The sequence below is a fragment of the Leptonychotes weddellii genome, chromosome 7 (genome assembly GCF_054177405.1).
Source record: "Leptonychotes weddellii isolate Sample4059 chromosome 7, ASM5417740v2, whole genome shotgun sequence".
In the NCBI taxonomy this organism is placed as follows: Eukaryota; Metazoa; Chordata; class Mammalia; order Carnivora; family Phocidae; genus Leptonychotes; species Leptonychotes weddellii.
This window is the reverse complement of record NC_138375.1, coordinates 74,879,712-74,902,617: the sequence shown is the minus strand read 5'-3', so window position 1 is coordinate 74,902,617 and position 22,906 is coordinate 74,879,712. Positions and strand designations below refer to the sequence as shown.

The 22,906-nt window shown below is 38.4% G+C and overlaps 1 protein-coding gene across 13 annotated transcripts in view; it reads right to left on the bottom strand.

Annotated features, from left to right (window-relative positions):
- Positions 1–5,249: 5,249 nt before the first annotated feature.
- Positions 5,250–22,906, bottom strand: part of MCTP1 (multiple C2 and transmembrane domain containing 1) — a 494,794-nt gene continuing 477,137 nt past the window's right edge. For 11 of the 13 annotated variants that reach the window (XM_081826545.1, XM_081826549.1, XM_081826548.1 and 8 more), the window contains 4 exons: positions 22,408–22,517; positions 18,202–18,311; positions 8,498–8,595; positions 5,250–7,310 (listed from right to left, as the gene is read on the bottom strand). In XM_081826545.1, coding sequence (XP_081682671.1) covers positions 7,239–7,310; positions 8,498–8,595; positions 18,202–18,311; positions 22,408–22,517 — 390 coding nt within the window. In that variant the 3' untranslated portion in view covers positions 5,250–7,238. The remainder of the gene's footprint in view (positions 7,311–8,497; positions 8,596–18,201; positions 18,312–22,407; positions 22,518–22,906) is intronic. The other 2 variants (XM_081826553.1, XM_081826555.1) reach the window with 1 other exon arrangement.

Sequence of the window (22,906 nt, the reverse complement as noted above, 5' to 3'; positions counted from 1 at the left end):
AGGTTCTTTTAGTTGAAACTCCATCAAAAAGAAGAATAAAAATACCTATTTTACTGGTATTATCAGAAATAGATTATTAGACTAGTCATATTCAGCCCTTTCCTAAAGGTTAGGCAAATCTAGTTTCCTTCCCCATGGCTTTAGTTCCCTTACTCTTCCTTTCAAACTACGTTTAAGTTCATACAAAGTCATGTTATCGGAGGAAATGGGCTTAGGGAGAGGTTGAGAGCCATTTATAAAAAGTGGTTAGGCTGGTTTTCTCAGAGCCATTTTTCTTGACTAATTTTAGTTCTTTAAAAAGGATGTAATTAAGTTACTTCAAGTAAAATCACATAGGGGAATTATAAGCAAATACGTTGCTAATAGTGGTTGTGTTTATGATAGAGTTTCGAATATTTTCTTTGCTTCTCTAAGTTTCTCTGTAACATGATTTATATTTATAATGCCAGTAACTCATTTATTTTTGAAAGTAATGCTTCTAACATAAATGAAAATCTAGTCTTGAAAATTTTCTAAAGCTCTTATTTAAACTGGCATCTGCTGGATTTTTAAAATATAAAGTACATTTTTAAAATGTGCCATTTTTCGGAGTGCCTGGGTGGCTCAGTCGTTAAGCGTCTGCCTTAGGCTCAGGTCATGATCCCAGGGTCCCGGGATCGAGTCCCACATCAGGCTCCCTGCTCGGCGGGAAGCCCGCTTCTCCCTCTCCCGCTCCCCCTGCTTGTGTTCCTGCTCTCGCTGTCTCTCTGTCAAATAAATAAAACCTTTAAAAAAATAAATAAATAAATAAAATAAAATGTGCCATTTTTCTTCGGGCAACGATGTAATAATTAAACGTAGTATCTAATACGGATCTCAAAAAATATATACTTGCACTCTATGCCCCTCCTTTAAGAGTGAATCTGGCTCATCATTTTACTGGCAGGCTTCTTCAGTCTTCTTTTTAAGCCCCTTTCAAGTAGTGTGTCACCACGTTCTGGGGTCATTACTCTAGGAAGATTTTTAAATTGCCAAAGATGAAACTTCCTCATGTAATTACCGTGTGGAGTCATGAGAACAGAGCTTCACTATTGGCCTTTTCTGATTTTAGAAGTATTCATGGAACCTGAAGAATTACTTGTCTGATTTTTTTTTTTTTCAGATTCAACACCAAAAAGCAGGGAGAACACTCAGATTAAATGAAGGCTACATTTGTCTATTATTTGAAGGGAGGTTACTGCTGTGTTACTGAGAATTTTTTTTCTTATATCATCACAGACCTGGAAAAAAATTCACTTTTTACTATTGATTGTATTATTTACAACACTAATGCAGATACAGGCAGCCAGCTCTTCACTGAGAGAATTCTGAGTGAAAGTGTCTTGCCACTGTTCTCCAGAGCATATTACTTTGCACCTCTTCTGTGAAGGCCAGGAAAATGGTTTCTTGTAAGGTACTCTTTTAAGTAGTACAATTCAAAATAGAATATTTTAACAATGATTTTATATAAACTCATTGGATACCAGTAATGTAATTACAGTGCACCGGGGAATATCACATTAATGTGTTTTGGTGGGGAGATTTCTCACCTGCTTGTCAGGGGTGTTGTCACAGTCATGGGAGATCATGGGTCATCAATTACTCTGCATTAACATCATAATGCCACAAGAATGGTATGTACCTGCTATCCCACCCCATAAGAGTTGGTGTGCCTGACTCTTAGTTATCAAGTGCCAGGTGTTTTGTGATGACCACCCCCCCAAAAAAGGTTTTCTCTATTATAGCTGGAAATGCATTTTTTTTTTATCCTACAGGGAAATTTTTAATGTTTGACTTCAAACAAATAAAACGGACCACCACAATGATCTATTTTAAAACTAGTTTTTCAAACATATGAAGTATTTGACTTTTCCCAGTGGGTTCCTCTGTGCTTCAAAGACCCTCCTGTAAGTTTGCTAGTTCTCTGTGTTAACAGAATCTGCTGTGTAAGAGTTCCAGATCAAAGGTAAGGGGTAAGAATACCATCGTGTAAGATTGGGTCAGAACTTGGGTTAGTTACCTCCCGTGTTACACAACAAAGTCAACAAAAACACAAATGTTATCCCTCTGTATAATAGAAAATAGACACTTCAGTCTTGATGAAATTTTTTTAAGAGTTTATTAGTTCTTGACACCAATAAATTATTCTCCATGATTTCAGTATCAGGTTACAATTTGGGCTTATAATTGTCATGATCACTGCTGTACAAAGGAGGGATGTTTTGAGGGAGTGATGTCGAGTTGAGTTGTAAGGTTTCCAGTTCTCTGGATGGCTTTATTAGAAGATCTGTGAACTTGGGACAAGCAATGGTACTTCCTTCCTCTCAGCTCCCTTCTGTAGTCCCAGCTGCCTCTGTAATTACTGTTGACTGTTGTCCCAGGTGGGTCTCCTGTAATCAAGAGCCACCTACGAGTGGTTGGGGCCAGGTGTGCACCTTTCTCTCTGCAGTTAGCATTTTCCCTAAACTTGTTACTATTTGAATTCTAGCAAAATAAAATGTTGCCTCATGCCATCCTGAAGCTTGTCTTTGATAGGAAGTGGGACTGAGCCTGGCCTACCATCTTGTCATAGTAACAGCAATGAGCCAGGTCTTAGGATCCCAAATGCATTCCTCCTGAGAAGATGTGGTTTGCAGGTTCCTTCACTGACTCAGGTTGGTCGCTCCTTTTCTCTTGAAGGAACACTGAAAAATCTGCAGCAGGGGAGAATTATGTTGCATGTTTACTTTTGCTACAGACTGAGAAAACTTTGGCATAGCTACTTACCTATTTCTCTTCTTAATACAAATAAAGCTTTCAGCTTAATATAGTAATGCTATTAATTGCCTAGAGCAGAACAGCAGTGCCATTACTTTTTTTTTTAATGGAGTTTTATAATTGTTCAGTAACATGTGGAGACACAACCGTCATGTAAATTAAAAAAAAAAAAAAAAAACCTGTCTACAAAAATATAGCTTGTGCATTTGAGGGACCATTTCTTTGTTATTAATTTAGAATACGAAGAAAGGAAGATCTCAATATAAAACTCATTTGAGACCATTTGTGTACTTGTTACACTTTTTTTGGTTCTTAGCACAAATCCCCTTGGGAGAGTGCATACACAATCATGACCTTCCAGCAAACCTTTCATGGTGGTGGTAGCTTCTGCAGCAGGTGACCACTTTGGACATTTAATGTTTTAGGGGTTTTTTGCATGGTATTCTTACATAACGAGATATTTTGTTTGGTGTTTCTTAAATCTCAAAGATTCAGCTGATAACAACTTCTACGATGTGACTGCCACTGTACAGATGTAGAAACTAAGGCATAAGACCTAACATTTTCACCCCAAAAAAGAAAGTTTTGTGTTTTTTCTTTCAGTGAGTTACACCAGTCATCCCGGGGAAGAGAAGTGTAACTACAAGGAATGACACTATTGTAAGTATTCATTACATTTTTTATGTGGTTTTAATTCATACTTGACTGAACAATTAGAAAAGGCTAATTCTAGATACTCTAATCAAACAAATGAATTGGCATCTGTACACATACACCTACTCACACTTGACATTTAAAGCCCCAGAATTTAAGCATTCCTTTAATAATACCTGAAGCTTTTGCAAGAAGTATAACGGTGGATCTCTTTACTTGTATTTCTGGAACATCAGTGGCCTAATAATACATTTTTTTTTATTTGTTTTTAATGCTGAGTACAAAACTCAGAAATATTGAGGTACATTTAACAAGCATATGAACTGAAATTAAAGCTTCTGAATAAGACTGGTTAATACAAAATTACACCACTTACAGCATTACAGACATTTGGATATTAAGATCAAAATGGAAGAAAAAAGTTCCCAGGATCCCTGAATAAGAGAGATTACTACTGAATTTTTTTTCTCTTTTAAATATAGAATAAAATTCTTAAATAGTGCAGAGGATCATAGGGGAAGGGAGGGAAAACTGAATGGGAAGAAATCAGAGAGGAAGACAAACCATGAGAGACTACTTTTGACTCTGGGAAACAGGGTTGCAGAAGGGGAGGTGGGTGGGGGTGGGGGGGATGGGGTCACCCGGTGATAGGCATTAAGGAGGGCACGTGATGTGATGAGCACTGGGTGTTATACGCAACTAATGAATCAATGAACACTACATCAAAAACTAATGATATACTATATATGCTGGTTAATTGAATTTAAATTAAAAAAGATTTTAAATTATAAATTCAATAAGTTTAATAAATTGGGCTACTCAAAAAAATATATAAAATAAAATTCTATAAAAGATACGCTCAGAAACCTATCAATTAAATTTTGTTCTTACTATAGCTTCAGATTTGATTTTAATATACTGTCATTGGTTGGATCATTGCCTGTGACAGGGCAAGTCATATAATAGTAAGAGGTATTCAATAAATGTATCACAAAGCAAAGTCATTTTAAAAAATCTTTCAGTTTGGCTGGCTCATTCAGTGGAGCATGAGACTCTTGATCTCAGGGTTGAGTTCGAGCCCCACTTTGGGTATGGAGATCACTTAAAATCTTTTTTAAAAAAACCTTTCAATTCAGATTATCCTAGCCCATAGTATGGTTCAAATGTAATTTGGAATCCCTATAGCATCTGTCAGTTTGAATCTGTGAACAGTACCAAAATGAGCAAGTATTATGTTCTTTTTATAAATGAAAAAAATGTTTAAAATACACATTTCTTAGGAATTACAGTTAATAGCAATATCATGTGACTGACCTTTAGGGAATTTACTACTAAAAGACACTGAAGAATATATTTAATAGTTGACACGATTACCGGATTTAGCAGTCTCACACCTATCTGGAGTGACATTTAATCTCTTAAAGATATCTTAAAATAATTACGTGGAAAATCTTTCAAAACTAAAACAGCTTTCAAAAGGCAAAACTGTACCCATGTGAGAAGGGGAAAGAAATAGTTAAAATTTTATTAGACACAGTTTCTTCTTTTCAGCCTGTGAATGTAGTACTTTTGTAAGCAATGAAGAGGCCTCTGAATATCATTTCATGCCTCAAGATGATAGTTCGTACTCTTCTATCAACTTCATCGCATGCTCACTCCTTCGAAGGCAGTGAGTTTCATACAATAGTCAAGGTTTCAGAGAAGCCTTTGTCCAAACCAAACCCAGTTTCTCTAAGTGTCATTTATAAGAATATGCAGTCCTCCAGCACTCCTCTCTCAACCACAAAAAAAAAAAAGGCAGACAGGAGTACTGATTATACTTAAAAAAGATTTTTTTATTTAATGCAGTGAATGTATAGTCAACATTACCATTGAATTTAACATCTGAAAGTTGGTAGAATGAAACAAAAATTAGGCATCTGTTAATGGTTACTATGCCGCAGGTACATCTGAAGTTGTACAGTATCAGGCTTGTAGACATTTGAGTAGACGCTGTCAGCACGGAACATAAATCTCACACAAGGTCTAATCAAAAGGTATTTCAAACAAATTATCCCATCAATAAACTTTCTGTGGGAACATCAGCTTCATGGAGTATTATGTCTAAGCAACAAACAGTGATGGTATGCGGGTAGGAGCATGTTATTATAAACACGGTGAGCTAAATAGAGCATATTGAGGTCAAAGCCTTTCTGTAGAAAGGGAATTTAATTGACATTCTCTTTCAAGCATAGTGTATAAACAGATCAAAATAGTTCTATCATAAGAAATAGTATTTAACAACGTCGCTTTAAAATAAAAATACTTTAAAAATTAGCTTTGATGAGATTAAATTTATTTTTAAAGAATCTTCCTTTAGAGTGAAATATATATTTCTGGCTTCTGGCTTTTCTGTTTTTCCATCATAACCCACCCCCCCCTTCACCCTATCCCAGTCTATTAATAAAGTAGTGCAAAACATTTTCTACAGCATTTCAGCCAAGCTTAATCCGCTACCCAGTCAGGGAAGTAAAACATTCTCACCAAATTATTTCTCTCTCCAGAGGTATACTCCCTTGATTTATCAGGGAGCTAGGTACAAAACTGCCATAAGTCTTGGGAATGAAATTTTTAAGTATAGATTCTATGGTAAGTAGTGAAACATTTTTTTAAAGGCAAACTCCCCCCTCCCCATAAGCAGTTTTTTGTTGTTTTTGTTTTTTGATTTTTTTTTGTTTTTTACAAAATAGGTTTCATGCATTCATATTATCAAGAACGATTGATTAGTTTTTCTATAAATGAATATAATGAAACACTGGCATATCACTTAGCACACTAGCATTCTTTACATTAAAATTCACACTAACAAAAATCATACTATGCATTAAAGCATTTCAGTAATCTATGAGAAAGCAAGTACTTTTTGTGTGTGTGATAACACTTGAGTATTAAATATTTTTAGAGGCACAGAAACACCAAAAGCAACACGGATTTAGGTTGCTAGTATTTTTGACAACTGAACTGGGTTGCTAACTTGCTAACTTGGTACAAATTAAAGTAGTGGTAGGTATAAAAATTCAGATAGGCAATCATTTATAAACCTGGCAGTATTTATGTGTAATCCTGTAGAGATTTTAAGGTTTTAGATGGAATGATAGAAGCTTTGGAAGTTTTCTTTGTAGAGTGTGAAAGATTATCTTGACAGAGTGAATGTACCTTCCACTCATTAGCTTAAAATAAGCCGAGTCATATCTCAGTAATTTGCACAGGAATGAAAGTCAGGATCTGAAGTCAGAATCTTAGTTAAATTGAAATGCATCTGTTCCATAATTCAGATTTTGGGATTCCCCCCTTCTCTTTTGACATGTATAAAACATAGAAAACAACTGTAATGGATTACTTTTCAGATAAAAAATAGTCACATTAAAAAAAAACTTTAAAAATCAAATTGACATTTACGTTTTATGTAGATTTAATCAGGGTACAGCTGAGCATTTAATGTAATATTCTGGTGCTTCCACTTGTAATTAGAGAAGTGTATATCCCCCAACGTTACCATGCTTCTATTTGTTGTTCCAGTGTGTTATGTTATTATCCACAGCCAACAAGGCTTTCACACAGCAACAGCTAAACCTTTAGCAAATTGAGTCTGTACAATGGAAGTATATTTTCAAAGACATATGCCTTTGTACACTATTTACAAATTCTCTCGATCATGATAAAAAGGCAAAATAAATAAAAAGCAGGAAGAAAGGAAATGCTGCTGAGGCTGAAGGCTTTTTCTTTTATCTTCCCAAACAGATGCTGGTCTCCTCAGTGCTGGGAGCTGGCTAGCCAAGATTGTTTTTCTTCCTTTTACATGGGCTATGAGAAGTATCTGGTTTCAGTTCTTGGTATTGCACCTGTTTAAACAGAGTTCAGAGAAAGACTGGTCAGGTGGTCACTTTCTGGCAAAGGAAGGAAAAGCAAAGGAATGAGAGACTGCTTAGAGACAGGGGTGGGAAGAGTGTTCACCCTGGAAGGTCTATGAGATCTGCAGCTGGGATGCAGAAAACAATAGAATGATAGAGCAAGAATCATAAGGGAAATCCTGCCAGAAATTACATGAGAGCACTGTTGTGAACTCTGGTAACAGGCTGCCTCTTCACTGTAACACTACATTAAAAGCAAAACCATCTTTATCTTAATTTTGAAAGGCTGGATAACGGTTCTTTGCAATTTACTGTTTGTTTAATTTAGGCTTAATCTCCCTCCAGCCTACTCTCAACGTCGGATACCAAATCGAAAACTCAACTGAAACAAAGGAAGAAAGGTATTGCTGCAACATAGTGTCAAGATTTTGATAAAAACATTTCTCGGGCGCCTGGGTGGCTCAGTTGGTTAAGCGACTGCCTTCAGCTCAGGTCATGATCCTGGAGTCCCGGGATCGAGTCCCGCATCGGGCTCCCTGCTCGGCGGGGAGCCTGCTTCTCCCTCTGACCCTCCCCCCTCTCATGTGCTCTCTCATTCTCTCTCTCTCAAATAAATAAATAAATAAATCTTTAAAAAAAAAAAAACATTTCTCATTTATTCTGAAAATAATTGATGATTAAGGGGCATGAGTTAACCTCAAAGAATTTTAAAGGATTGAGATGTGCCCCAGTCTTGAAAAGGCAGGTACTCTCCACCCCTTCCCCCCACTGGTCTCCAAAATACGCATTTTTAAAACTCAATTCCTGTAAATTATGCAAAGAAGTGTTTTTCAAATGTTCACTGGCACAGCTTGCTTTCAGCATCTATATTCCTGTTTCCTCCCTTCAGGTAATGGTGACTTCCCTTCACAAACCAGGTGAACCTTCCTTGGAGGAAAATTGCCCCTATGAGCCCTGGTAGGTTCTTGATGCAACCCTCTCTTGTTCTCCATTCCCCATGCTTTATAAAAGTTCTTCTTGGGTAACACCCCAAGTGGGCTAAATTCCTGAAAGGGAAAATCTGCTATAGGCCTTTTAACTTTAAGTGGTTCTTCTAAAACCTTTGAAATTAAAAGGATGAAAAGTGAAAACCCAATGCCATCATACGGTAAAGAGCAGTAATAGTGAAACCTACATACCACTTGTACATCTGAAGGGACTCTGGAAAGGAAGTCAAGTAGTTCATTGTTATCAATTGCATATGGACTCCGAAGCTTTTTTGTAAATTTATTGATGCCTGAAAAAGTCATAGATAAAACATTATTGAAATCTCCAGTTAGGAATTAGAAAAATCACGTATATTTCCATATGTTACAGTGATTTGAAGATCTAGACTAAGCTGCTCTTCAGTCTCCACTGAATGAACCAGTACACCCTGTTTTCTCCCTCCCACCCTCCCTCTCCCCCATTCCTGTTTTTCTCTCCTTTCCTTTGTTCCCTTCCTCCCTCCATCCCAAATCAAGGCAGCTCTGGTTTTTCTTTTTACTTTAGTGGCTTCCTCCCAGCAGGAAAGGCTTTTTATTTGGGAAACAAAAGGCACCTGGCAAGGATGTACAATGCTGTATCTTGCTTTGCCACTCAGTGTCATATTACTTAGAAGCCTTGCTTTAGTATTTCATCTATAGTAAAACTTTTCAAGGCAAAAAGTCTGATTTACTGGTTTTCCCTTTTTCAAAAGATAAACCTTACTGTTTTTTGGAGTGGGGAGTTGTTAATGTTATGCAAACTAAATGTTTAGAAGACAGCTATCCTTGTTTTTTTTTTTTTCCTTTTAAATGACCTGAAATGTGAAAGTTTTACCGCCAGCTTTTTTAAAAAAAATAAACAGCTTTAAAGATGGTGATACAAGAGGATCCTGAACTCTCCTCCCACATATGGGGTGCTGAGCTAAGGCCCACTATGAAGCAGGTAGGAGAGGCTGGGACATAAACTCCTCATAAACCTTACCCTCAGTGTGGCAACCCATGGTCAGGAGGGAACTCAAAAGCTGTAGCTTCTCCTTAAGGAGTGAAGGGTTTGAGCCCCACCCACATCAGGCACCCCCAGCTTTTAACATGTGCACCTATGAGACGACTCTCCAAAATATCTACCTTTGAAAACCAATGGAGCTCATGTCCACGGGACCCACAGGCTACAGTGATCTGAGAAATGGTTCTTAAAGGACTTGCATGCTTGGAGTCACCCCAGAGCCCAACATGGAAGCAGTTAATTGAGGGGTACCTGGACTTTGGGAGAGCCTCATTTGCTTGTCTTGGAGCATCAGCCCGAGGGGTGGGCATCTGGTTAGACAAACATTCAAGGGTCTGCTGGGGTGCTCTCGAGCCAGAGACTGGGGGTGCCATCTTTGCACTTTCCTTCTGCCTTGCTCCAGCTGGTGGATGCTTATCTCCACACTCTCCTTTTGCCACACTCCACAAAGGGTATCTCCCCGAGGGAAGCTTTTACATGTGTATGGTGCCCCAGTTTTATGTCTGGTTTTACATCTAAGAGGTGGCTCGATAGGGCAATGTAGGAAGATCTTGAACTCACCCCTTCCCATGATCACACCAAATCTACAGCTACATATGGAACACTTAGTTCCCTCTGAGAAAGACCTGAAAACTAGCTGAGTGACTTCTTCACATCAGGGTAACAAGAGAAAGGCCAAGGGAAGTGGGTAGGAGAGGCTGAGACAAAATCTCATTATAAATCCTACCCCAGCAAGGCAACCCACAATTACAACGTAACTCACAAACATGGAGCTTCTCTCTGAAGAGCAGCGGGTTATACCCTGTATCAGGCACCCCAGCTTTTAAGTCCTACAACTGAGAGATGAGCCCCCAACACATCTGGCCTTGAAAATCATGACATAAAGAGCTGTTGTGAACTGAGAAATGGCTCAATGGGCTCATGTACATACTCACTTGCCCCAGGGTGCAGCATAGAAGCAACCATTAGAAAAGCATCCAGACTTTAGCAAATGAATCTCTTTCATATAACCTTAAAGCTTCAGCTGGTGGGGCTGGGGCCTGCTGGGCTACTCTGCACTCTCTATCTGCCTTGTAAAGCCGGTGGGTGCCATTTTTACCCTCCAACTGGCAAGCACCAGCTTCATGCTCTCCCTCTGCCATGCTTCAGAGCACCAACATTTCCTGGAGTGGAGCTTTTACACACATCTGGTGCCTTGGTTTTTGTGGCTGCTGGCAAGGGGACACCCCTTGATTGCTGGGCTCAGTAGTCCAGGGTGGCTTCCATTCCTGAGTTGCATGGGACTCTAACACTCAGACCGTTCTTGGCAGACTACCATCCCCAGGACACTGTACAGACAGTAGCTGTAAGACACCCCCAGTCTTTCTGAGAAACAAGCCTATTTGCTTATAGAAGAGCTGGTCAACCCTCTGGTCTGGCACACTTACAAGAGTTTATAGAGTTCTCAGGGAACCGTCCACTAGATGCAGTCTTTGCACTCTTTGCCACACTATAGCTTATAAATATCTCCCAGTAAGGAGCTTCTATCCTTGTTTGACACCCCTGACTTTTGTAGCTGCTGCTGAGGAACACCTGTGTATCACCTGGCTCTGGTGGCCAATGTGATTATGCTTACAGGTCCCACAGGACTGTAACCAAAAAAAGAAAAAAAAAAAAGTTTTTAAACATCAACGACCCTGAGGACATAGCTAGAGGTAACAGACTCAGATGCTCAGTCTTTGTCACAGACCCCTAAGCTTATCATCCTAGTTACTGCCTAAGGGGCAGGCTTCTAATTAAACACACATGTAAGGGCTGACTGTAAACTTCTCCAGAAACCTTGGAGAGTAGGCTCTGTGCCATGCTCCAGAGCAGCAGTCTCTCTCAGAGGGGAGGTTTTACATATAACTCGTGCCCTGGTTTTTACAGCTGCCACTGAGGGAATACTCCCTTGATCTCCTAGCTCTGGTGGACATGAGGCTTGTATTTCTGGGTCCCACAGGACTGTAACAGTTAAAGAGAGAGTTTTTGGCAGGCTACCACCCCCAGGGCCCTGCACAGACATCAGGCTAAAACACATCCACAGTCTATCTGTGAAAGAGACCTATTGCATTGTCCTGGAGCTTCAGGCCTGCATGGCAGGCTTCAAGTTTGGCATACATCTAGAGACTTAGGAAAGTGCTCTGAGGAAATGTATGCTGCCGGATGCCATCTTTGTGCTGTCGCTGCAGCACGCTGGCATCTCCTTGAAAGGAACTTACATGCTCATGTGGAGCCCCCAAAATATAACTACAATAATTAGTTAAGGAATACACAAGATTAAAAGATGTTAAATGTAACATCAAAAGCAGAACATGTGGGTGAAGAGTTAAAATGTAGAGCTTTAGAATGCATCCAACCTTACATTGTTACCAACTTAAAACGGACTGTTAGAAGTTGTAATATGTAAGCCTCATGGTAACTGCAAGGCAAAAACCTATACCAGACACACAAAAGATAATAAAGCAATCAGAGCATACCAGCAAGGAAAGTCATCAAATCACAAAGGAAGAGAGCAAAAGAATAAGGAACACAGAGGAACTACAAAACAGAAAACATTAACAAAATGCCAATAGGTACATACCGATCAATAATTAGTTAACTGTAAATAAGATAAATTCTCCAGCAAAAAAGTATCAAATGGTTGAATGGATAAAAAAACAAGACCCATCTATATATATGCTGCCTCTAGAAGAGACACATTTCAGATGCAAAGACACAAACAGACTGAAAGTGAAGGAATGGAAAAACATACTCCATACAAATGAAAACCAAAAGAAAGCTGGAGCAGCTATGCTTACGTTGGACAAAAACATACTTTAAAACAAAAACTGTAATAAGAAACTAAGAAGAGTGTTACGTAATGATAAAGGGGCCAACCCAGCAAGAGGATACAGCGTTTTAAAATATTTATACAGCCAACATAGGAGCACCTGAACTTATAAAGCAAATATTAACAGACATATAGGGAGAAATAGCAGTATAATACTAGAGTACTTTAACACCTCACATCACCACCTAGATCATCCAGGCAGAAAACCAATAAGGAAACATCAGCCTTAAATGACATGTTAGACCATATGGACCTAACAGACATCGACAGAACATTCCATCCAAAAGCAGGAGAATATACATTCTTCCCAAGTGCACATGGAACATTCTCCAGGACAGCTCATATGTTAAGCCACAAAACAGGTCTTAATAAAGAAGACTGAAATCATAGCATGCATCTTTTTCAACCACAATGGAAGGAATCTAGAAATCAATTACAAGAAGAAAACTGGAAAATTCACTAGTATGGGGAGATTAAATAGCATGCTACTAAACCAATGCATCAATGAAGAAATAAAAGAATACCTTGAGAAAAATGAAAACAGAAATACAACATACCAAAATGTATGGGGTACAACCAAAGCAGTTCTCTGAGGTAAGTTTATAACAATAAATGCCTACCTTAATATAAAAAGTTATAGAAGAAAGGGAATAATAAAGTTTCAAGCTGATTCTTTGAAAAGATGAGTAAAATGGCAAACCTTTAGCTAGACTTGCCAAGAAAAAAAGATCCAAATAAGATCAGAACTGAAAGAGAATATGTTAAACCTGAACCACAGAAGTATAAAGGATCCTGAGACTAGTATGAACAATTACACACCAACAAATGGAAACCTAAGAAATGGGTAAGTTACTAGGTACATACAGTCTTCTAAGACTGAATCACGAAGAAATAGAAAATTTCTATTCAGACTGATTACTAGGAAGGCAGCTGAATCAGTAATCAAAAACCTCCCAACAAACAGGACCAGAGAGCTTCACTGGTGAATTCTACCAAACACTCAAAGAATAGCAATTTTTCTTACTCTTCCAAAAACTAGAAGAGGAGGGAACACTTCCAAACTCATTTTATGAGCATTTCTCTGTTTCCAAAACTAGACAAGGACACCACACACACAAAAAGGAAATATAGGCCAATATCTCTGATGAACAGAGATGAAAAATCCTCAACAAAATATTAGTAAACTGCGTTGAACAATTAAAAATCTCATTCACCACAATTTGGATTTATTCCAGGGATGCAAGGTTGGTACAACATCTGCAAATTAGTGTGATAAACCATGTTAAGAAAATGAAGGATAAAAATCAGATGATCATCTCAATAGATGCAGAAAAGCATCTGACAAAATTCAACATCCATTGATGATAAAAACTCTCCACAAAGTAGATGTAGAGGGAACGTAACTCAATATAATAAAGGCCATATATGACAACCCATAGCTAACATCATAATCAATGGTGAAAAGCTAAAAGCTTTTAACATAAGTTCAGGAACAAGACAAGAATGTTCACTCTCACCATTTTTATTCAACAGAGTATTGGAAGTCCTAGCCAGAGCAATCAGGCAAGAAAAAGAAATAAAAACACCCAAATTGGAAAGAAAAAATGCAATATATGCAAATGACATCATGTTATATATAGAAAACTCTAAAGATTCCACCAAAAAAAAATAAAAAGGAACTAATAAGTGAATTCAATGAAGCTGCAGGATTTTGGCGAAAAGGTAATGGAGAGGCTAGGAGAGGGTATGACCTATGGTTGACCTGGTTGCTGAACTCTGGCAGCTTCTCACCCTTTGGTTTTTGAAATGTACATTCTGCCCACTGTACCCACAGTGGGAACTGCTCCAAGGATGTAGCCTTGAAAGAGTAAGATGTTATTAAGACCATCTGAACAGTATATGGGACTGAGCCCAGTTAATTCCTCCATGTAAACTTTTAAGATTCTGGTGGGCAGGGGTGGAGATTTACTTGCCTATAGCCACCCAAGACAAGCCTTGTAAGTGAGTTCCCCTGTATATTAAATCTACCACCTACCAGTCTGAAATGGCCTCCCTCTTTCTTCAGTCTATGCACTTTGTGTATGGGGGCCAGTTTGCAAACCAAGGATACAAAATCAATAACAAATTGTTTGGTTTCTATACACTAATAATGAATGATCAGAAAGAAATTAAGAACAATCCCATTCACAATCACATCAAAAAGAATAAAATACCTACAAATAAATTTAATAAAGGAAGTGAAAGACCTGTACACTGAAAACTGTTAAGACATTAATGAAAGAAATTGAAGACAACACACATAAATGGAAAAATAGTCCATATTCATGGATAGGAAGAATAGTGTTAAAATGTTCATATTACCCAAAAGTAATCTATAGATTCAATAAAATCCTTATCAAAATTTCAATGGCATTTTTCACAGAAGTAGAACAAACAAACCTAAAATTTGTATGGAACCACAAAAGACCCCAAATAGGCAAAGCAATCTTAAGAAAGAACTACAAAGCTGGAGGCATCACACTCCCTGATATCACAGTATGATACTGGCATAAAAACAGACACGTGGATCAATGGAACAGAATAGAAAGTGTGGAAGTAAACCCACACGTATATAATCAATAAGTTTATGACAAAATAAGAATATACAATGGAGGAAGGACAGTCTCATAAATGGTAGACTAGGTAACCACATGTAAAAGAATGAAAGTGGACTACTATCTTATATACAAAAATTAATTCAAAATGGATTAGAGATTTGAATATAAGACCAGAAGCCATAAAACTCCAAGAGGAAAATAAAGGCAGTAAGCTCCTTGACATCGGTCTTGGCAATGTTTCAGATTTGACCCCAAAAAGCAAAACAATTAAAGTAAAAATAAACAAGACTACATCATACTAAAAAGCTTCTGCACAGCAAAGGAAACCATCAATAAAATGAAAAAGCAACCTACTGAATGGGAGAAGATATTTGCAAATCTTATCTCTGCTATGGGACTAATATCCAAAATATTTAAAGAACTAATACAACTCAATAGCAAAAACAAAAACACAATCCACTTAAAAAAAATAGGCAGAGGATCTGAACAGACATTTCTCCAAAAAAGACCTACAGATGACCAACTAGGATGTGAAAAGATGCTCAACATCACTAATTATCAGGGAACTGCAAATCAAAAACACCTTGAGATATCACCTCACACCTGTTAGAATGGCTATTATCAAAAAGACAAGGAATAACAAGTGTTGGCAGGCATGTGGAGAAATGGAAACCCTCATTCACTGTTGGTGGAAATGTAAGCTGGTGCACTATGAGAAACAGAATGGGTAGTCCTGACAAAAAGAAAAATGGGACTGCCCTATGTTCCTGCAATTCCACTTATGGATATTTATCCAAAGAAAACAAAAACATGAACTCAAAATATAAATAACACCCACCTGGCACATGCTTATTGCAGCACTGTTTATAATAGCCAAGACACGGAAACAACCTCAGCGTCCACTGACACATGAGTGGGTAAAGGAAATAGGATATATATATACACAGTAGACTATTAACCATAAAAATCAAGGAAATCTTGCCATTTGCAACAACACAGGTGGGCCTTGAGAGCATTATGCTAAGTGAAATGAGTCTAAGGCAAACACCCTATAAGACCTTACCTGTGTGTGGCATTAAAAAAAATAATAATAATAAGCCAAGCTCATAGATCCAGATTGGTAGTTACCAGAGGCTGGAGGTGGGAGGATGGGTGAAATGGGTGAAGGGCTACACATTTTCAGTTACAAAATAAGTGATGGGGATATAATGTACAGCATGATGACTATAGTTAATAATACTGCATTGCATATCTGAAAGTTGCTAAAAGAGTAGATCTTAAGAGTGCTCACCATGGCGGGGGAGGGGGGGAAATGTTTCTGTTTCTACATCTCTGGCATTGAGATTTTCAGGAAGCAATTTTCCTTTCAAATTACACAAAATTTAAATTTAATGCTTGCAAAAGATGCTGTGATTGACTTACTTGGATCACTTTTGGAATAGAACAGCCAAGAACCATTACAGATGAGCCATATCTACCCATACGAAATTTTTCAACAGTTAATCCTCTATACTACCTGAAGAGCAAACGTGGTTGAGGAGTAAACTTAGGTGAAGTTGGAGCTATTATAGAAACAAAAACTTCAATGAGATAGAACTGTCAAAACAATGTATAAAACTACAAGTACCTATTCTATATATTCTGTGATATAAGGTAGAATTTCAATGGGATAAGTCTACTCTTTGAAATTTATATTGCACTTAATAAATGACCAAGCATATTCACATATACAAAATAAATTAACAGCTTTATATGAAATCAACAAACTCGTAAAAACTGGGCCATAACTTAGAGCATCTTGGCTCTTCTTCAGGAAGTTCGGCAGAATAAACTTATTTTGCATTCTTGATTTTGGTCCGTCTCCCCATGTGAGACCCATGTCTTAAATTTCCAGTTAATATTTCAGCAATCACCTAGCACTACAGAAATACTGTTCTCCTTTTATTTCATATGATGAAACAAGAGGCCCAAACACATTCTCTAAGAATTACGTTTAAGACAGAGCCAGTGAGGCTGCCCCAGGTTACTGAGCCAGATGTCCGCCATGGGCTCCAGTTTCTGAGAGCGCGGGGAAGCAAAACCAGAGGTTCACCACCTATCACAACCGAGATGGCAGATCTGACCCTAGGAAGGTTAGAGATAATAAACTGCCACACCGCACGCCCTACCCTAATTCCTTCAAGAAAACAGCATCTGTTTTATATATCAAAGGAAGGAAGGAAAGATGAGGGCTTGAACAGAGGGAAGAAAGGTCTCTCTCCCTGTGTAGTGCAAGTACTATCTTATTTGAAACTGGTTTAAATTATAACAAGGGAAAAAATCATCATCATTCCCCCCATCCTCTCCTCCCTACCCAAGCTGTAAAGGTAAGCAGAGTGACAATAAAGGGTAAGAGGGCTTAACTCAGGATATGACAAGACAGACCAAAAAGAATAGGGAGATAGGAATCTTAAAACTGAAGGGTGTGGGGACCTCAGACCCCTCTGTCACTTATTCCAGCATTTCTTTAAAAAGAAAATAAAACATTCTTTTTGATCTTTTTGCTTTTAGTGTAAACATGTGTTTTCTGGAATCCATACCCATTTTGATTCTTTGCATTTTGTATATGTTTAGCAATCTTAGGTGTGTGCAGGCTTGGGGGGGCCAAGTAGAGAATCCTACTTCTCCCCAGTCTTGTTTATATATATCATTAATGTAGTTTTATATGTGAGTCCATTGTAGAGACTGACCGTTTTTTTCAGAGCACGAATTCTCTCAGCTAAGGAATAGAAACCCTAAAACAATGAAGAATGCTGAAACTATCATCTAAGTGGAGTCTAGGGCCGTAGGAACTCTTGGCATGGAGCATAACGGCATCAAAAACAAGGGCTGGAAAATACCACCCTTAAAGTGGGTTTTTGCAGAAGCACTTTTGTTTAGTACACATGAAGCCGGTTTCTTATTCGTAAACAGCCTGTCAGGGCCAAGGAGCCCTTTCCTGCATCCCAAAGGTGACCTCTTAAATAGGCGGCCATAGATAGCCCTGTGCTTACAGACGTTTCCACAAGATAAAGTACCACAGCACAAAAAAGCATATTGTCCTAAATGCACCATATGGATCAAAATGCCTCTGTTTACGTATAAGTGGTGAAAATAAATCAGAATGATATCTGGACAAAGCTACACTTTGATATATGAAGAATCTGCACAACTACATGTTTACAGGATGATGGAGCCTATGGTGCCAGATAAGAAAAATGTATTTTGTAGGTAGACCTAAATCTTTATACTGTTGTGATTTTTAACTGACCTGTCTCTTTTCATCATGGAGTAGCTTCATGATCATAAATACAAGGAACTTCTGACAGTATAACTCATCGCTTAGAAATAGTTTGTTCCTAGTATCTAAGACAGTTAAAAAAAAAAAAAAAAAAAAGGCTTTACTTACCCCAGACAAGGACAATGTATCTCAGTGGAATGAAGTACAGGATGACTGTGAACACACAGAGGGCTACAATGGCCAGCCAGCTTAAGAATGGGACAGTCCAGTTGAAAGTACTGAATGAGAAATTAACACATCAGCAATCTGAGCACTTCATACTTTTTTCAAACAAAGGTTCAAATAAATGTGATTCTGACTCAGCCTCTGGACTAGGGATCTGGTAAGACTGCATTTCTCTCTGGAACAGAAGGCGATTGTAGTGAGCCTATCAGAGGACACAGGTTGGTCACAATGTGCTGAGTTTCATGAAAGCAGGGCCCACGCAAACAAGTCTTGCCATCAACCCTTACAGATGGTCCCGAGTGCCTTCAGGGTCTGAAGTTGCACTAGTTGGGGGACTCCTTATGTGGTTAAAAAAAATTTTTTTTTAATGTGTTTTTCTACCTCTAAAACTAGTAGCCAATCTTGTTTTCTCCCAATTTTCATAGAGGAGAATGCCCCTGGGCCTACCATTCTTTCTTCTGTCAACTCACACTGGATTCCAGACACTGGAAATAAAATGTCAGCAACTGTCTGTAGACTTAACTCTTACACTGTTGTATAAATCCTCCCTAGGTTAGAATTGCTTTGAGGGATACTCCCTTTTCACTTCAGTTATGTTTCCAATGGATCTAGAAGTCAGGAAGGGGGAACAGAGTAGTCAGCCTTGTAAAAATTCACCTGCCATCATTGCCCTTCCCAGAAATACAGAGATAATTAGGAAAGAAGGTCAGTATTGACTACTGTTCTCCCTGTGTTATTTCTGGCAAAGGAGAACACATGGTAAATGTGCTGGAAAGACTGTGAAAATGGAGCGTAAGCTGGCAAAGTGGGTTATAGCGGGGCCTGGCCGATGGGACTGCAGTGTCCCCACACTGCTGTTGATGGATAGTGTCGGGGGTCGGGGAAGGCTGCAAGACTGCGCGTTGGCAGTGAGGTAACATCAGAACAAAGAACAAAAACAGGATCGATGAACAGAAGTGGGGGAAGTTGCAAAAAAGACAGGACTAAGAAGATGGGAAGGAATGTAGTGGGGCAAAAAGAAAAAAAAAGAAAAGGTAAAAAAAAAAAGGATGTAGAAAATCAGGGAAATGGAACATGCAAAGATTGTAATAATTTAGGAGTTTTTGTGTGGAAATTCTGTAGTGACTCTCATTGCAAAATAGGAAGCCCGAACTGTTGCATGGAGTCTTCAGCGTTGGGCATGTAACTATGTCACCGTTTACAGGCATCCAGTTGCCTCAACAACCAGCCTCTAAGGAGGACCTAACACATACTGTTGAGTGACACTTGAGTGCAGTTTAATGAAAAGAGCAAAGAAAGTATCCGATCTGCATTCGAAGCCTAGATTCTGCCGTAGGACTTTGGGGGAATCAACCTTTCTATACCTCAACTTCCCCGTTTAAAAATGAGGACAACTTGTATCGAGGTGGACTGGTAGTGATGGTAACATGTGAATCAAAGTGACATTTTTAGAGCTAGTCCACTCTCGGGGAGCCTACCACGGTGACAAGGGCCCCCAAAACACCTCCCAAAAATATGAAATTATACGTGACATGGAGAAATGTGGATTTTTTAATTTTCTCTCATTTCCTGGTTATATATGTTATGTACACCTGGGGTGGGGTTTGTCCAGGGCCGTTTTTGATCCAGTAAAGGAGGATTAGAAGATTTTCTTCCTATCTTTCCCTTCAGCATAACACCTAGGAGTGAATCCTTAGCTCTGTGGGCATATAGCGTGCCTTTTGTGTCTGCTTAAGGTCCAGTGTTTTCTAAAACTGTTTTTCCTAGTAAAAGAGCCAAAATTAGATCAGTCTCGTTGTCTTGTTTTCAGTAACTCTTGGGAACTAGCTTTTCTCTTTGTCTTTTTCCTCCCATGGCCAGAGTGAGCGCCCTGTTTAACTGTCACCTGGGGAAGGATCATGCCTTTCTCCCTTCACTGACACTGTGAAGAGAACAGAAGGCTGAGGGTCTGTCTGCTTGCTTTCCTGGGGCTTCGCTCAGAGCCATCCATCAACACTCTTCAGTGTGCAAGGGCACTGGCTCGTCAGTCAGAAAACCCTTTTTTTGGGCAGCCTCCCTGAAGGGCTCCCTGTGTTCTTTCTCCTCTTGGAAGGATAAGTGGCAAGGAATCCTTATCAGTGTAGCTAATGTCAGAAAAAAAAAGACTGCCCTTTTCTCTTTCCACAGTGCATCAGGAAAACTAAATCTAGACTATGATCTTCCCCCAAAAAAGATGCAATTCAAGAAAGTTCTGGAATGATTACTTAGTAACAAGATGTAATTATAGAGGCTTTTCACTTTGTACTTAATGACTGCTTCTGAATCTGCTTTCTGGATAGATGCATTTTATCTCATGCAACCCCAGGGGACTTTCTGTATTTTAAATATTCAGAAAAATTGTGCAGAAAAGATGGCTCCTGTAAGAATCACTGGAACCTATGCATATTTCTGTACTTCATCCTATACCTATGCCTCTGTCTCTTAACTGTGGAAAGTTCTACAAAACTCAGTTTTTCCCAAGGCTGGTCCACAGCCAGGATCTGGCCATATTCTTCAACTGGCTATGATGTTTTCTGGCCAAGCACCTGAGGTCCCCTACCACCCAGAGTTACAAAGAAGCTTCTTCCTCTCAGGCATAAATTTGCCCCACCTCAGAGCTGACCCAGCGTCTTAATGGTGTAAATGAGATACTTCTATCAGGTATCAACACACAGTGTACCTCAGAGAAAGGACACACTCAAAAGGGAAATGCCCTGTTCAGGACTAAACACTTGGCTCTAGTGGAACAAAGGAACATTCTTAGAAATGGAAATAACGTGGCGAGGAAGAAGAAAAAAGATGTAGGAATCAGTCTTCAGAAGTCTGAGACTGAAGGCTGCTATACATTTGGAGTGAGAGGGAGGCTGTTCTATCTAATATGATATATAAAAAAAAATGGAAACTCAGCATGTATGCATATGTGGAAATGTATTAAAAAATTATACAAAGTAAAATGCATTATTCCCTGAAACATGAAAAGCAGTAGGTAAATGTCTCACACCTTTAGTTTAAATAATTTACTGCTTTCAAATGTGTATGCCCAAGGATTCAAATCTGTGGAACACTTTTGGTGAATAATAAGATAAATAATAAACAATGAATTGATACATGACACTAGGAAGGTGTAGGCTTATCCGGATATACAGCACCCCTTCTTGAATAGACGACTTAGCAATCATTATGTAGCAAATTTTCACATACTTTAGTAGTATGGGGCTTCAGTATATTTTTAACTGATCATCAATACTTGTGAATCCACCTTATTGAATTACAGTTGTTTTTAAAAGTTCATTAGTAAATAAAATTATTTCAAGTAAAATACAAATAATGTAAGACTATAATAATATTCTTATATTAAGAATACTCTAGAGGGGAGGGTGATGGGTATTGAGGAGGGCACGTACTGCATGGAGCACTGGGTGTTATATGCAAACAATGAATCATGGAACACGACTTCAAAAACTAATGATGTAATGTATGGTGATTAACATTACGTAATAAAAAAAGAATATTCTTAAGAATATTCTTGTATTCTTAATTTATATTAGCTTTCAATGAAACTATATTTTAAATTAGGAAAGGGATTCCTTTTTTTAAATTATTAAAAGTGCATTAGTTTAGTTCATCTGTAACTATGACCTCAACTATTTAAATACATAAATTTGAAAATATTTTTGCAGGTTGCTACATAAAATATGATTTTTTAAAAAATTTTAGAGTTCCTCAATGACAGTATAAGTCAACCAATAATAAAATGAAGATGTGTCTTGATTACCTGAAATTCTCATCTAGCTTGGTTTATTTTTTTCCTATCACGATTTCATATTCCATTTAAGAACAAAGTCTTTCACTTGAAAATGTGCTAAAATTTAGGACGGTGTTATTTCTTCAAAGCTACAAGTAGGACTTCTTTCCAACCAATATGTTCTAAATTTCAGGAAGGAAATTGACAGAACTTTCACAAAACCAAAGACTGGCAGAAACAAAGTAAATAATGAAGAAACTGAGCAATAGATCACCCAGAAGGAGTCTCCCCTGCCAAAAAGAATGTGGCATTTCACCCTCTGAAAAACAAATGGACACTCTGTCCCACAGAAGGCCAGGGCTCACATGTCAGTATCACTCACTCACTTCTTTATCCTTTCGCCAAAGGAAGCCACTTCATCTAGGATGTTCTGGACACTGATACAAACCTCCTGGATGGCATAGATTTTATTTATAAATCCCTTTTTTTCACTGTCCTAAAATACAATTAAGAAAAAAGAGAGATTCTGTGTGAGTAAAGGTATTCTTCAGTGCTTGAATTCTTTGAATTGTCCCTCTCACATTTTTAAACGTAAATAAACTTCATCTTTGTACATACATAAATGGATGCTTGGAGCCCATGAAAATTTCCGGATATAAAGGGAGATGGAGGAGGAAGGACACCCAGCATCGTGGACCTATGCCAATAGAAAGGTGGTGGCAAAGCGCCAGACTCAGATTCTGTCGATCTTGCCCTGATGAACAGAGACACTTTAGCCAGAGTTGGGGGGAGGGGAAGCATGCAAAGGTGTAGGAGAGAGGGCAGGTCTCAGAATGTCCAAATCTGGAAGACCTGTGAGCAATGAAAACTGGGGGGGGGGGGGGG